Source organism: Danio aesculapii, chromosome 19 (assembly GCF_903798145.1).
Source record: "Danio aesculapii chromosome 19, fDanAes4.1, whole genome shotgun sequence".
Taxonomy (NCBI): Eukaryota; Metazoa; Chordata; class Actinopteri; order Cypriniformes; family Danionidae; genus Danio; species Danio aesculapii.
The window spans coordinates 7,038,667-7,055,949 of record NC_079453.1 but is presented as its reverse complement, the minus strand read 5'-3'; the positions used below and the strand labels follow the sequence as shown (position 1 = coordinate 7,055,949).

General features: G+C 35.7%; 1 protein-coding gene across 1 annotated transcript; it reads right to left on the bottom strand.

Annotated features, from left to right (window-relative positions):
- Nucleotides 1-1,904: 1,904 nt before the first annotated feature.
- ft2 (alpha(1,3)fucosyltransferase gene 2) lies at nt 1,905-8,703 on the bottom strand. The gene is made up of 2 exons (XM_056479710.1): nt 8,649-8,703; nt 1,905-4,911 (listed from the first exon to the last, which is right to left on the bottom strand). Exons 1-2 carry the CDS (start codon nt 8,689-8,691, stop codon nt 3,731-3,733), a joined length of 1,224 nt encoding a protein of 407 aa, XP_056335685.1. The 5' UTR covers nt 8,692-8,703; the 3' UTR covers nt 1,905-3,730.
- Nucleotides 8,704-17,283: the final 8,580 nt, after the last annotated feature.

Below are 17,283 nucleotides of genomic sequence, written 5' to 3'. Positions count from 1 at the left end.
CATTTCGCAGATTTTACTACAAATTAAAAAAAAAACTTGATTCTAGCTTAAAAAAAAATTATATATATATATATATATATATATATATATATATATATATATATATATATATATATATATATATATATATATATATAATATACAGCCATGTTACACTGCTTCTCGTGTGATATTGCGTTTATACAACAGTTCGAAGGCATAATCATGTATGTAAAAAAGAAAATCAAACATGGAGAGTCTCACAATCTTTTTCTATGAGGAACTACTTTCTTCCACCATTCATTCAAATCTGCAGCTGACTTCAGAACAGCAGAAACCATTACTAATTTACCAACGTCACTTTAGAGCTAGTATTTAAATTATTCCCTTGCGTAATGTCTTGTGATGACAAAACTACGGTGGCCGGGAAGTGCAAAACAATATTACTAAGTGTGAAACACTTTTACAAAGCTCAAGACAAATTCACGTTTTAAAAAAACGTTTTTACCTATCATAAGACACAATCACATAGGAAAAACGATTTTACCAAGGACGAAACAAATTTACATTTGAGAAAAAAAATTAACAAGTCGCAAAACACTTTTACAAGTCCCGAAACATGTTTACAATTACAGATTCCTTACGGAAAGGCAATGTACCACACACCGGAAGTGACGTGGAATGTACCACACACTGGGAGTGACGCAGGGAAAAGTGTTGTTGTTGGTGAGCGCGGTAAATTCATGCTGTGGAGTGCATGGCGTAAATAAAGTTTATAGTGACAGAACATGGACTGCAGTCGAGTCGAGGGTTGTTTTGCGGCAAACACATGAGCAGCTTAACGCGGTTTTGCTTTACGTGTGGTCGGTGTTTGTCGTTTCTAAACGACGCAGACCAGACGGAAACACCAGACATACAGCATAACTCCATCAATGTGTTCAATATTTTAACGAGGGCCACTCGTATGCTGAAATCGTGGACATGATGTCAAGTTTACACGGTGTAAACATCTGCTTGAGGACTCTTAACAGTAAACTAAATGAAGCCGGTGTTACGGTTTAACTGGTGTCTGTGTTAACTGGACCCCCTTTTCAGATGTAAACTATTCACGTTTGCAGATTGGCAGATTCGTCACTTTTTCACAGCAACAAAACATGCCCATACCAAATAAAGATTCTTATTACTTGGGGTCAGTGTCATTGTAAACATTATTGATTTTAATATTTGTGTAGCAGAACAGTATATAACCAAAATTAATGTAAATAAATAATTATAATTGACTTGTCATCAACGGGATTCGAACCCAAGTCAAAAGATTCCGCGCACGTATCAACCGATCTATCTGAGCTATTCAGGTCTGAATGGTGAGGTCGGTTTCGATACCTTTATCAGTCAACATATACTGTGCTTTGATTGTTTCCATGTACTTGCGTTTACATGTTTTTACATACTCTCACGCTGATATTTTCTCAGAATAGCTCTAAATGACAAAACAGTGTTTAATCACAGTTGATAAAACTATGATTTTTATAGTTGTAGACTCTTGTTAACCTGTGCCTACAAAGTCACACATGAGCTGATTTTTCCGATGTGTGGTACATTCCGGGTCACTTCCGGTGTGTGGTACATTGCCTTTCCGTAAGGAATCTGTAATTGTAAATTTGTTTCAGGACTTGTAAAAGTGTTTTGCGACTTGTTAATTTTTTTTCTCAAATGTAAATTTGTTTCGTCCTTGGTGAAAATTGTTTTTCTTGTGTAATTTTGTCTTATGATAGGTAAGAATGTTTTAAAAAAGGGAAATTTGTCTCGAGCTTTGTAAAAGTGTTTCACACTTTGTAATGTTGTTTTGCACTTCCTGGCCACCGTACAAAACAGGTGGTTTTGCTCACATTTTAAGCGAAGGCTGAACAGCATGAAATGCCGTCAGTCTACAGACAATTCCCAGTATTTCTCTGTTGCAGTCGGAAGATCACAATAATTAACCCTGGAAAAAGCTAAAGCAAAGCAATCACTAGCAGATTACTGTTGTGTTTGCAATAAGGAAAAGTGCTAAACACATGCGGGCATTTCTTCTTTCTTTGTTTACTGAACTAGTCTGCAGTAACAAAAAAGGAGACTCATTAGAAACAAACACATGGCCAACCAAAAAGTAACGCAGGGTTATACAAAGAATGGCCAACACAAAATACACACATTCCTGATATGTGAGTCCCATCTCACACTCAATACACTACAATCATATGGTATAAATACAGCACTGTAACATAAAAAAGAGAGAGATCAACTTAGAATGTCACTCACCAATCAGCTGTTGTTTGAAAATACGAGAGGGGTCTTGCTGCAGACTCGGAGCTGCATCCAATGCTTTTTAATGTGATCACATACTCCCACCCCTAACCCTACCCCTCACAGTGACGTCACTAGCTCCATTGAGTGCATTGTGTCTGACATTGCATCTCTGAGCGATGCAATCTCAGCTTGCATCATAAAAGCTGCATCCAGATGCTATTGGAAAATACACCTAAGGGCTCATTATGCGCTCTCTGTTGCCATCTTGTGGATGGACAACGTCAACCGTCTTTTCGCAGCTTAATGACAAGCTGATGTATGCTGATGCGATGTATCTTAGAAATGTATAAATATTTAAAATAGGCACTGTCCTTATAAATAAACTGCATAATTGCAATCTAAACAACTACATTGTCACCTAAAAATGTCTCAAAAGTACATAATGTTGTCCAACAGCTGCAATATTTGTCAAACTGTAGTGAGTCTAATCTGCTGTCACTCTATGTGGGCAGAGTAATACAGAAGGGTGAGGAGGCTGTTGGAGTTCTGATATTGCAGAATATCACATGGCTATCAGCCAATCAGATGCGAGAACCAGACAGAACTGTTGTATAAATATATGTATATATGTATTGGCTGGAATTGTATTTAGTAGTCCACTCAGAACTGAGTAGTTGAACTGAAAGTTGACTGGATAAAAAAAAAATGCTTACCAAGCATATTATTACAGATTTAATGTCGCCTTTAGAATATTAGTTCAACTTGGATATTTTTGTCCTTCCATCATCACTTACATACATTGGAAGGAAAGAAGTGTGTCAGACACAATTTTGACCACTTCATACATTTTTGATGCAAGATTCTTGCTTTTGGAATGAGTATGATTATAATATGTGTTAGTTCCAACAGGTCTTTGTGTATTTTCCTACAATTTTATTTGTTCCTAATTTGGCATTATTATTATGTTAATTTGTGCGTTTTATGATCATTAAGTGCTAATACGTCAAGACAAATACCTCGTTTATGTAAACTCACAGCACTTGGCAATAAAGTTGAGAGAGTTCAGACTATCTATCAAGACTAAAGGGTATGTTCACCCATAAATGAAAATTCTGTCATTAATAATTCCCCTCATATCGTTCCAAACCCCCTGAGTGCTTCGTTTATCTTTAGAACACAAGTGAAGATATTTTAGATGAAATCCAGGAGGTCTCTGACTCTCTGTAGACAACAAGGGTCCTGAAACTTTCAAAGTCATATCGGTTAATTTTGGTGCATTCTTGTAGATTCATAAAATTAGTCACATGGAATGTTTTGATAATATTTTTCGTTCCTTTCTGGACATTTAGAGAGCCAAAGAGCTCCAGGATTCCATCTAAAATATCTTCATTTGTTTTATGAAAACGAATGAGGGTCTCAGGGGTTTGGTATGGCAATTCATGACAGAATATTCACAATCGCATTAACCCCAGAACCACCCTTTCAGATCTGTAACGGCTATATAGTGCTTATTCCATCTAAGATAATCACAAAACCTACAGGACTGTTCAAGCCCAAACAATGTACTCTTGGAAACATAATGTTTTCTCCAGCTGAAAAACTGTTTGTACTGTTCCTCGTTTTGGTCCAAGGATTTAAGGTGATCTGCCAGTTCCTTGGGAGTTGGGAAATCATCCACATGGATGAAGGCATCTTTAGGTATGAACTCTTCATAGTTATATCTGGGCGGGCCAATTACGACAGGAACCGTACCGAGCGCTAAAGGATTGAACAACTTCTCAGTGAAATAGTCTCTGTGAATGGAGTTCTCAAAGGACAAGTAGAATTTACAGCTGGACACCACATTTCCATAGTCTTCACTATTAATTCGATTATTGAAGTGCCCTCCATAGGTGTCCACATTAATGTGTTTCACAAACTCATAGTAGAAATGTGTGCGCTTGTGGTGCCCTTGAAAGTTACTTACAATCCAGCAAACTAATTTATCCTTTTTGGGGATAGTGAAGTTTTTCTCCTCATCCGTGGCATCGACGAGTCGACCGTAAGGCACTGGAATATCTGAATTCCTGTTGTAACTTGACGTCAGATTAAACCGATCATTTAGAAAGTCATTTTGGCTGCAATGACTCGGAGACTCCATATTCCACCATATCCACTTTTGAAAAGCTGGTCGCGGTGGTTGCGGAAAATCCGCGCTCATATCTCTGTGGTGAAACATAACTCCATGTGCTTGTTGGATCATACTTCTGTCGTATGTTAAATGACAGCCGTGGATGTTGTACTCTGAAGCACAGTCTTTCAGGTCAAAAGGTACTCCGAAAGGAGACATCCAGATCAACACGATGATGTTTCGATCCTCTTTAGCAGTATTCGGCGCTGGTGTGGCCAATGGATTGTTTGAGGCGTTTTTCATAATGCATTCATAGTTCTGCATTTTCAGAACATGGAGGCAAGTTTCTGAGCAGCTGCTGTTTGTGTGGATGCCCACAGCAGGGTATTTGAAAAAGGTTGTGTTTGGATTGTAGTAGACATAGAATATACATACAAAAGATAACAACATGAATGTGACCATGATTAGTTTCTGAGTGTTTTTTGACGGAGGTGTGAGCTTTATTTTATCCATCACTGTTATTTTATCCATCACTGTGCAAGGAAGAAGACAGAAAATAAAATATTGTCAGATTAATAAAAATGTCAAAATTTGAGTGGGAAAAAATATATACATGACGTGTATTGGACACCTTTTTTTTCTTAGGAATAATATTTCAAAAGGAGCTGTTGACATGGAATTGAACCAGATTTTTGGTAAAAACCCAAATAAAACAAACATAAACAAAACAAAACAAAATCTGAAAAATTTGTGATGTGTATTAACAATAGTGCTGAACTAGTGAAATGTATTTAATACTTTACATAAAAGGCACTTTTCATGATGTCAGCTTAAAGACACCTTGCATATGAATGAAGTCACATGAATTGCACAGGTTTTGAATTGCACTTCAACAGAGTATAAAAAATCTTAATGGTTCTGTGGGTCTCGCCTATCAAATCTTTATTTAGTATTTTCTATTGGATTTAAGTCAGGTGATTGGCTGGGCCATTCTACAGTTTGATTCTCTAAAAGCAGTTGAGAGTTAGCTGTGTTTTGGATCATTGTCTTGCTGAAATGTCCACCCTGGTTTCAACTTCATCATCCTGGTAATGTAGATGTTGAACTGAAGCAGCTATTCAATTTAAATCAACAGCACCTTTAGAAATATGCTTTCTGAGAAAAATGGTGATGTTCAATACTCCCTCCCCACTATATACAACCTCAAATCAGAAAAAGTTGGGACAGTATGGAAAACACAAATAAAAAAAGGAAGAAGTGATTCCTAAATTTACTTCGACTTGGATTTCATTGCAGAAAAATCTTTGTTTATCACATGATTTTTATTTATTTATTTTTCAAAATAAACCCCTATTCCAATTTTGGTTCTTGCAGCACATTACAAAAAGTTGTAACAGTAAAGCATTTAACTCTTTGTAATGTTGCGATTCCTTTTCACAACACTTAAAATACGTTTAGGGATCGAAGACACCAGGTGATGAAGTGTTTCACGTGTAATTTTGTCCCATCCTTCCTGCAAACAAGTCTTAAACTGTGCTACAGTACAAGGCCTTTGTTGTCGCATTTTGCGCTTCAAAAGGCACCACACATTATATACTGTATTGGAAACAGGTCAGGACTGTAGACAGGCCAGTGAGGTACCGGTATCCTCTTTCTCTGTAGCTGGGACTTTGTAATATGTGCAGAATGTGGTTTTACATTGTCTTGTTAAAATATGCTTCAGCTTCGCTGGAAAAAAGGCAGTATATTGTGCTCCAAACTCTCTGTACTTTTTAGCATTAATGGTGCCATAACAGAAGTGCAAGTTACTAGTGCAAGGGCACTAACACAACCCCATGCCATGACTGAACCTGGCTTTTGGACTTGTTGCTGAAAGTCTGGATAATCCTGTTATTTTTGGTCCTGGTGTCCATTTCTCTCCAAAAAATACCTGAAATACTGATTCGTCCAACCACAGTACATGTTTCCACTGTGTGATGGTTCATCCCAGATACCTCCAAGCCCGGAGAAGTCAACAGCGCTTCTGGACACTGTTAACATAGGGCTTCCTTTTGATACTACAGTTTTAAGTATTGTGGTACTTGACAAAGGTTTGCCAAAGTAGTCATGAGCCAATGTGGAGATATCGCTTATAGACCATTTGAGGGATGTACAATAACAATGGTCCCAATGGATTTCCTTATTGACATTTTTAAAATTTCTAGAGCTTCCATGAATCCAAAAAGAGCCACATGTTGATAAATAATGTTATAATGGCTGTTTTAACATTGTTATGATTGAATTGCCTCTTGTTACAGTTATGAAATAGTTTGATAACAAGCAGGAAATGTTCATGGGCCAATGGCATGACCACATTGAAATGGTCTGTAAATGAATAGATGATTAATGATACAGTGCCACCTGAGGGATTGTTTAGCTTGGGCTTTCGTCCTTGTCCTACACACGGAAATTCCTGCAGGTTCCTTGTACCTTTTAATTGTTATGCGCTGTTGAAGGTGAAATATTCAAATTTCTTCCTATCTTTTCTCATGTATTTGTTGGCAAACTGGAGATCTGCGGCCCATCTTTGCTCCTAAAGGACTAGACCTTTCTTGGATGCTGCTTTTGTTAAATCACATCATATTTTAACCAATTTATTTGATTACTATCCCTAAATTTCTCCTGTCCCAACTTTTTTGGAGTGTGTTGCAGGTCTGAGTAACAGGAAAGGATGTATATTTACATATGAAATGAAGTTCCAGACAAAACATAAAGTATTTTGCATTCATTTTGTTTGCAATGAAATCCAAGTCAGAGTAAATTTGGATATCACTTTCTTTTTTAATTAGTGTTTTCCATCTTGTCTCAACTTTCTGATTTGGGGTTGTATATGTTATAAGGGTACCACTTTACAAAATGGTGCCATCAGTTAATGTATTTACTAACATCAGCTAACAACAACATTTATTACACTAATTATTCTTATTTGTTAACGTTATTTATTAAAATGCAGTTCATTGTTAAGATGTTCATTGGTAAAACACAGTAAACTAATGTTAATAAGCTCAACTTTACATTTTAATTAAATGTTGAACTACAATTAATAAATGCTATACATGTAATATTCATTCTTAGTTCATGTTAGTTAATACATTCATTACTACTGAAATCTTATACAGTGTGGCCATTGCAAGTATATAATCATTATATTATCATAGTACATTAAGTATATTTATAGAGTAAATAAGTGTAGGGGTTTTGGCTTTGTGTTGTTATATTAAATAATACGCTCTTTACTTCCTTGTGACATGGAAGTTTGAAAAAGTCCGGTTTGATCCTTGTCAAATCTGCTTTGTAAAATATGTCAAACCATCTTAATCCTTTTAATATAATTGTATAGTCTAAAGTGTATCCACAAGCAATACAGGATGTATAAATTACAAACTCGTTGAGTGTTTTAGTATCTTATTTATTTATTTACTTATATTTTTTTAATGTTAAGTCTGGTTTTCAAATGAATAGCAGCTAAATGAACTGGTCATTCATTCATTATTTTTAATGCTTTAAATAAAGTACATATATGCAGATATATAATAATATCTAATAGTAATAATAATAATCTTAGATATTTTTGCTCTTCCGACATTTTATTAGGGTTTAATAGTTATATTGTTCTGCTGCTTATTTCTTAACTTTCTCACTTTTTACTTTATGTTCAGATGTTATTCTTGTATTTTTGTCATTTAAAGACAAATGCCTTGTTCATACACTAGCAGTACTTGGAAAGAAGCTGATTTTTACTCTCAAAAGCCTTTGTGCTATAATAATAGTTTAAAACATCTGATCTGTGAGTATGAGCTTCAGCGTTACAGCATGTTAAGTATAGGCTTTTTGTTTCTTTATTTCCTGGGGTGGTAGTTTGTGTTAAAATAGGCTTATCTCATTGTTGAATCTGAATTAAATATATTAGACTTCTTTACATCTTAAAATAAGTGGTTGAAGTCGCGACTATAACCATTTATAGATGTATAAGTAACAAACTTGTCATTCTTGTGTCTGTTTTACATTTTATTTCAATCTCTTTTTTTATACAAAATGTTAATATTATATATTTGAAGAAAACATATTAAAAACATATTAAAAAACTATGTCTATATTTGTTGATCTTTAATGTGAGCAAGTTTAAACAAGTAGATGTATTATTATTATTCATTTATTTTTGCAGTTGATCATTTTCATGCTGTTTCCAAAATAAATAATAATAATAATAATAATAAGTAAAAACACCTACCTCGATGTAAAAATTCGAGAGCATCCAAGTGTAATGTCACCATGGTTTGTCTGATGGCTTTTGACAATCACTTCCCTACTGTCGGACTAGTTTGACCAGCTGGAGAAGGTGACGTTTAGCATGTTTTACATAATTATTTGTATACTGAAACTCTTTTCATAAACAGGGTACAGTCGTTACTAATTGTTACCAGACTCCAGAACAAAAGAAGTGACGGGTGGAACGCAGCATGTAATTTTATTTTAATTCCACAATAATACCTGATTGATAGATAGATAAATATCGGCTTATATAGGCCTATGAAAATGAGTAATGTACCAACAACAACAACAAAAACGCCTGCTTTAAATGATTAATACAGCAATTAAACTTATGAATACACCTGTATGCACATTTGAAAAATGTTGTACATTGAAATAGGCTATTTTAAATCTGCCTTGCACGGCTGTGGTGTAAAAAGTAGATTTTTGTCCTCATTGCTTAATTTCTTTATTAGGCGTTTATTTTCTTTTTTCTTTTTGGAAAGGGGTAGGCATTTAACATCGAAGGCCTATAGTTACCGGCCATTTTATTAGGTACACCTTACTAGTACCGGGTTGAACCCCTTTTTGCCTCCAGAACTGCCTTAATCATGCGTGGTGTAGATTTAACAACGTCCTGGAAATATTCCTCAGAGATTTCAAGAGTTCCCACTTAGATATGCTTGGCGTATAAAGCTGGTTTGGCATGCTGTCCCGGGAGAGAACCCTGAGCTCGGAGATCTTTGAGCCCAGGGCTCCCGCCCGGTCGATAAGCATATCAGGGGATCCGAGATCAGGTAGGTCTCGAGAGTTCCCCCTTTTGAAAAGGGAGGAAAGGAGGAGAGAAGGGGTGGAAGGGGGGATTCTTCCAAATGAAGATAAAACATTAGGGAGAAAATGATCCATTTATAGTAAACTAGGATCGCTCTGATTGGATTATTACTGATTACAGATGAGTGGCCAGACGTGCTCAATCATATCACGTGCTCCTCTCGAAATTTGGTTTATGAAACTTCACTTTGATCCATATTTTGGTTCGGCAGTTTCTGAAATACTTAGACCAGCCCGTCTGGCACTAATAACCATGCCACGTTCAAAGTCACTTCAATACCCTTTCTTCCTCATTCTGATGCTCGGTTTGAACTGCAGCAGATGGTCTTGACCATGTCTACATCCCTAAATGCATTGAGTTGCTGCCAATCACATGGCAGCAACTTTGTGTTAACAAGAAGTTGGACACCTAATAAAGTGGCCGGTGAGTGTATATATTTTACAGACTGAGGGTTTAAAATGTTTCATCATCGTTAACACAGAAAAAAATCAACAAGAAATAATGTCCTTTAAACCTCCAAAAGTTTTCATTAACTATCTGCTTCATCTGTGGGTGATTGCGTGTGTGTGTGTGAATGTGTGAATCGCTCTCTTTGAGAGAGAGTAAAAAGGGAAATAGCACTTTCTAGTGCATTTTAGAAACACCATGCACTTATTTAAATATAGTTAAACGTTTAGCTACATTAGGCGTGATATTTATTTATTTTTTGCTGCAGTCACACAAGAATATAAAACTGTAAATTCGCCTTTGTGCCTTATTTTTTATTTAATTCACCTTATTTTAACATTCAACTACTCTGTTAACAAACAGAGCACTGAGGAAGCCTGAACAATCAAGTAATAAATAACATCAATTCTTCACTTTTGGACTTTAGTGCAACAGTAAATGTAATAAAATTGAATATAAAAACAAACAGCACCTCAAATTAAAATACCTGCCATGCAATCCCAAGTGTACATATCTCACAGTTTGCTATGGCAATGTTGTTGTCATCAACTTTACTCGCACTTTCCGCTTCAAGCTGCTTCAGTGTTCTACTTTGCATTTAACCGATAGCATCTCTGCAACAAAGTGATGTCATGCCGCACACATTGCTGTTTCTGTGTGAAGTCAAGAAAGAGGTCTAACTCTGTGCCACCACATAACTATAGATGTGTTCAAAAATATATTTATACAACAGTTCTGTCTGGTTCTTGAATCTGATTGGCTGATAGTTGTGCGTTATTCTGCAAATAATTGCACTCGTCCAGCCTCTTCACCCTTGTGTATTACTCCGCCCACATACAACAACAAGCAGAGGACACTCTACAATTTGACAAATATTGCAGCTGTTGGACAACACGATGTTCTTTTGAGGCTTTTTTTTAGGTTAGAATGTAGTTATTTAGATTTCAACTATGCAGTTTATTTATAAGGATAGTGGCTATTTTAAATATTTATAGTTTCGAAGAGACAGCGCGTCTTTGAGCAAAGACGGTTGACAATGTTCATCCACAAGATGTGTACAGTGACCACATAATAAGACCTTAGATAAAACAGTGTAATTTCTAACTACAGCTGATCAAATTATTATTAAACCGGTAAATGACTTTGTAAGTCGCTCTCTCTCTCTTTTGTATGTTGTAGTGCTGTATTTATACCATAGTAATATTGTGATCTCCCGATTGCAACAGAGAAATATTGGGAAACCTCTGTAGACTGATGACATTTCATGCCGTTCAGCCTTATAATCTTAAAATGTGAACAAAATCACATCAAAAGACTCTCTGTGTTTGATTTTCTTTTTTATACATGGTTATGCTGTCGACCTGTTGTATAAACACAATATCATATGAGTAGTAGTGCAATGTGGCTGTATATAATTACTGGTGGTAAACGCACGCCTCCCACCAGTGCTGATATACAGCCTCATCTCACTGCTGCTCGTGTGATATTGCTCATTTATTTATTTATATATATATATATATATATATATATATATATATATATATATATATATATATATATATATATATATATATATTCAAGTCCTGACCGGCGATTCGGCTATTTATTATGTGATCGATCTGGACATAGGTAGAAGCCACATGATGCTTACCGAGTAGAAGTCCAGGTATCGGCCTTGTATTATTTTAGTTCGGAAGGGATCTTCAAGTTTTAGATATTAACAAACACCACTGGTTGATCCTTGTTTTAGCCTACATCATTTTGACATGAAAAACATGATGGAGGTCATGAGACTGAAAGGTTAAATTTAATAAATTATTCAGCAAGTATTAATTGTATGCAGGATCTTCTTTTCTATTGACATGAAATCATGTAGCTCACCACCTACTGCTTATATCCAAACATTAGGCTGTTTGGCAGGTTGTTTCAAAATAACTTAATCTCGTTTTTTTATCAGTTTATTTGCATCTGCGCAGATAGAGCACATAGGGCTGCTCGTGGCTCCAGGGTAAATAAGTTATGTAAAGGGACACTGCTTGTTAAAATAAATAAATGGGGTTTTTTTGAAATATGATGCTGTTGGGTGCGGCAGCACTGCAAATAGCTACTCTTTTGTGAAAATTCGGCAGATTTATGTCAATCAGATTTTCGTTGCTCATTCAGTCTAGCCTAAATAATATTTTGAGAATGATTTTAAGTGATTGTATGTGTTACTGTATGTAAAGGACGCAAATAATAATATTTCTTATTTTTTTATGTTTAAGGTGTAGGCTCAAATTAATAGCCCTGTCTTGTTAAAATATCTCGCCATCTTTGTCGAACTCAAGTTTTAAGCAATCAAACGAGTGTCATGGAATTTCATTGTCGGCCATCCTGCAAGACGATTGTTATAATACACATCAAACTATTTCAGAGGCCAATTTGCAAATTTATTCATTAATATTTCTTTGGCTTAGTCTCTATTTCAGAGGTCACCACAGCGAAATGAACCGCCAACTATTCCAGCATATGTTTAATGCAGCGGATGCCCTTCCAGCCTGGGGAACACCCATACACACTCATTCAAACACACACTCATACGATATGTCCAATTTCGTTTATTAAATTCACCCGTAGCGCATGTCTTTGGACTGTGGGGGAAACCAGAGCACCCACGCTAACATGTGGAGAACATGCAAACTCCACACAGAAATGCCAACTGGCCCAGCAGGGACATCCAGCGACTTTCTTGTTGTGAGGCGACCACTGAGCCACTGTGGCGCCTTTCAATTTGTATATTTTTCTGCATATTTTTCCCGCTCCAAATGCTAACCTTTACATATCCCTTCACCTATTTCTGCATTAGCAACATTTGCCATGGTTAGTCCTGAATGCATTGTCAAACCCTCCTTATCCACATTATTTGCGATGTTGGATTGAAAATATATCGTCAATTAGGGCTGCAAGATTTTGGACGAAAATGACATTGCGATATGAAAACAGTTTCAACAGATGACTTGAATATCTCTTTGTAAAGAAATCACATGTATAATTTTGATTGGGATGATTTTATAGGGGACCATATGTGCATAAAATACAATTTAAAAAAATGACAAGCAAAGTTGAATATAACAGAGTAAGTATACAAATTAAATAATCACTTATGACTTTCTGAGGAGTTGATCAGTATCCAGCTACCATTAAATGTCACACTTTATGTTGATGGTTCGTTTGTTGAATTTAAGTTACATTGCATCTACATGCCAACTAATTCTCATTAGATTATAAGTAGACTGTTAGGTTGGGGTTAAGGTTAGTGTAAGTTGACATGTACTTGCAAAGTTTCTTATAGTCAGTTAAATGTCTGTTGAAGGAGCAGTATCAGCAGATATTAAGCAGACAGTCTACTAATACTCAAATGGACCAAAGTGTTACCCAATTAAATGATCACTGTGTAATATATTAATAACACCGTCGTTTTCATTGAGTAAAAAAGTTATATAAATGTACAATAAATCTTTAAGGTACAAAGATTTAATTTATTGTTCCCAAATGCATTAAATTAGCTTGAAAAGCTTAAAGTTAGCGGCCTTAAAAAACAAATGCAAATAATAAACTTTCACCCCAAGGTTAACATTTGAAGTGATGCCACTATGTCTGATTAATTAGAATCACAAATTGACATTGCAGACCCCTGTGACGTGACCATTGCGGACTCGCACTTTGCGATATTGATGCTGAAACGATATGTTGTGCAGCCCTATCATCAATGCATTAAAGATATTTAATAAGTAATTTGAGATACGTTTGGCTCAAAAAACACTGGATTAAAGCACACAGTTTCAAAAACGCTACAAATGTTGCACAGCGTTTTCCTAATCACGAATCTAAATGCATTTAGGACAAATAACATTTAAATCATAGGCCTCAAACTCAAACTGCCATTTTGCATATAGGCTATAGATCATCGCAATGTGGTCATGTCATTGACCCATGAACATTCCCCTACTTGTTCAGATAATAATGGGAAGGTGGTTGGGGTGAATGCTTTTGTCAATGATCGTCATTTCGAATTTAACGTAACCTTTTGTTTCTTTGTTTTATTGCTGAGCCACAAAAAAAGCCAACTGGAGTTAAATGATTCAATTCAATACTGTAAATGAATCAGACTTTTAAAATGTAAGTACTGTCAGCAAACTGCACAAGACATCTGTGTTAGCAAATCAAATTCAGCATTGAACTTGTTTTATAAATGGGATTGTTTATGTTTTACTGTAATAAATTCATTATAAAATGTTTAAAAGTATACCGCATTAGTCAATATGATTTAAAGCAACATTTTCTAGTTATTTATAAACATTAACGAATAAATTTGAAAATTACCCATAGAAAAATGAAATGTATATGGTTTGGTATATATATTCGGCCCACAGCCCTCAATCAAGTTTGCTTTTTAGCCCTTTATAGGAAAAAGTTTGGCCAACCCTGATATATACTGCCATTTTGCATGTAGGCTATAGATCATCGCAATGTGGTCATGTCATTGGCCCATGAACATTCCCCTTCTTGTTATCAAACTATTTCATACCTCTAACAAGAGGCAATTCAATCATAACTTAATGTTAAAACAGCTATCATAACATTATATATTAACATGTGTCTCTTTTTGGATTCTCGGAAGCTATAGAAATTAAAAATGTAAAACAGAAAATACACTGGGAGCATTGCTTTTGTTTACATCCCTCAAAATGGTCTATAGTTTTGGATTTTGCTACTATGTGCTTCCATACATTACGTCTTTGCTTGGATCCCATTTCATGGTAAAACACAACGAATGTGTGTAATTTTAATCTCGTGTACTAGGGCTGGGCGATACAGCAATAAAAATGATCGCAATATAATGTTTCAGATCATTCAGTATCCATAATTATTGAATATTTTTTTAACAATCGATTTAGAAATAGTCTGGTAGTTATAAATGTTTTTTATTTCACCACTTTATTTTAATTTACCAACATTACTAAGGCAAAGAGTCTTAATATACAAAAGTATATTGTCTCTTATAATAAAATAAACAAGCGTAAAAGAGACTCTTAAACTTGATAAATAAAATGTTACAAAGATGTCAATAATAATGATACGGTAAACCTCACACTCTGCAAACAAATCAAATTATAATCAAATCTGAGCTGAATAAAGGAACCAACCATTATTATTCAAATACACATTGCAACATTACAAATTGTGAGCAAGAAAGTCAAGTTGGTTTACTCTCTCAGGTTTTTAATGCTGCCAGAGTACGTGACTACATTACACCTATGCTAAAAATTCTTTCAGATGGCGTGCTAGTGTCTGGGATGCACAAGAAAAGAAACTAAAAAGACCCTCTGGCGACCTGATACATTGTTTATTTACAATGTCCTCATTGCTGCTGTCATTCTGACCTGAGGTTGCGATGACAAAACCCAAGCTAAGTCCGTTCACATATCATGTTTAAAAGCACCTGAAAAACTCAAGTGTGTGGTTTCCTTCATCATTTTCAATGTGCTTTGTGCTCGCGCTCCCCTGGTGTCTGTGGTAACTAGGCTGCCAACACCAGTGTCTGAGGTGATTAGCAGTGTTGGTCAAGTTACTTTAAGAAAGTAATAATTACAAATTACTGACTACTGGAAAACTGTAATCTGATTACATTACTAATTACTTAATGTAAAAAGTAATAAGATTACTAAATACTTTAGTTTGAAGTTACTTTTAAAACATAAAATATACCTTAAAAAATACAAAATAAACTGCAGCTCTTTCAGTAATTTAATATTCACTGAAAAACATTACAATGGCTTGATCACAGCAGCTTGACATATTCAAAAGACTTAAAACTTAAAATTCTCCCATCATTCACTTGTCTTTTTTTAACACCGGATACCTGTAACCATTGACAGCCATAGTATGCCAAAGCTGTCTGAAGTAATTAGTCTACCAAAATGTGTATATTCCATACAAAGCATGAAGCTGATCGGTCGGCTCTTGACACATGACTCGCGGTTTTCAACTTGTGCACCTGGAAAATGCAAGCGTGCGCAATATACGCTCCCAATATACGCTCCCAATATGCCTAAAAGACGTGATATGTGAATGGTCCCATAAGCAGCTACACTTCTCCACATTCAGAAGATACCTTCACTCCCGATCCTGCACAGAAATCCAATTTATCCTGTTTAGGTTGAGTGTAGTCACTGTGTTTTTGGGCGCCGGTGTCCTCCTTGGTGACGAGTATTGTCCTCAGCTTCTGTGCACTTGAACAAGTTGCAGGTCAAGTTTAAAAGCAGTTGAAAGTTCTTTAGTGAGTAGACATAAAATGCATTTCACATAATATTTCAGTTTTTACGCTCAATGAAATCAACGTAATGTCTGTATTTCCAATTGAAGCAGCAAGCACTATCGTCAGTCCATTTCAGCTCACGCTCTCCAGCTATTGAAAAGCGCATGCTCTTTACAACTGACATTGCAGCCGAAAACATGATTTAAAATAAGTATTTTTTCTTGTGGAAAAAAAACTATATTTGTAATGTAAGTAACGCAGTTACATTGACTCTAGTAACTGAAATCAAATTACACAAATTTAAAATGTATTTCGTTACATTACTGCGTTCTTCAAAAATGTCATTAGAATACAGTAACGCATTTACAGTCTATTATTACTGAAAAGTGTGAAGATGATTTGTTAGTTCTACTCACATGAATCGCGGTGCGCTCGCGGCATAAAAGGTTTTAAACTAGGTGCGTCTGGAAAATTCGTAAACGCACGTGTACACCATGTGCGTTGGTTTCTATTTGCGTGCGCAAGTCACACGCCTCCTTTGAAGTAACAAACTTGCACGGCCCCTAAGCCTGTTGGCATGCGCTCAGCCAGCCACATTTTAATAAAACTATAGCGGTTTTATTAACTAGGTGCGTCTGGAAAATTCGGAAACGCACGTGCACACCATGTGCGTTGGTTTCTATTTGCGTGCGCAAGTCACATGCCTCCTTTGAAGTAACAAACTTGCACGGCCCCTAAGCCTGTTGGCATGCGCTTAGCCAGCCACATTTTAATAAAACTATAGCGGTTCATACTGAACTATTATATTTATTTTTTGACAATGTTGTACCGTCAATAAATACCGATATCGTTTTATCGGCCAGCCCTATCGTGCACAATATAAAAGGTTTCTTTTTTTAATCATATAAAAAAACAGATTTCATAGAAATATATAGGTTATAAACTATATTATGGCTACTATTTATCCTTCAATCACCCGTTACAGTCCTGCAGTCAAAATTGGCTTGAGTAAAAAAGTTCATTTCCAACAGCCTATAA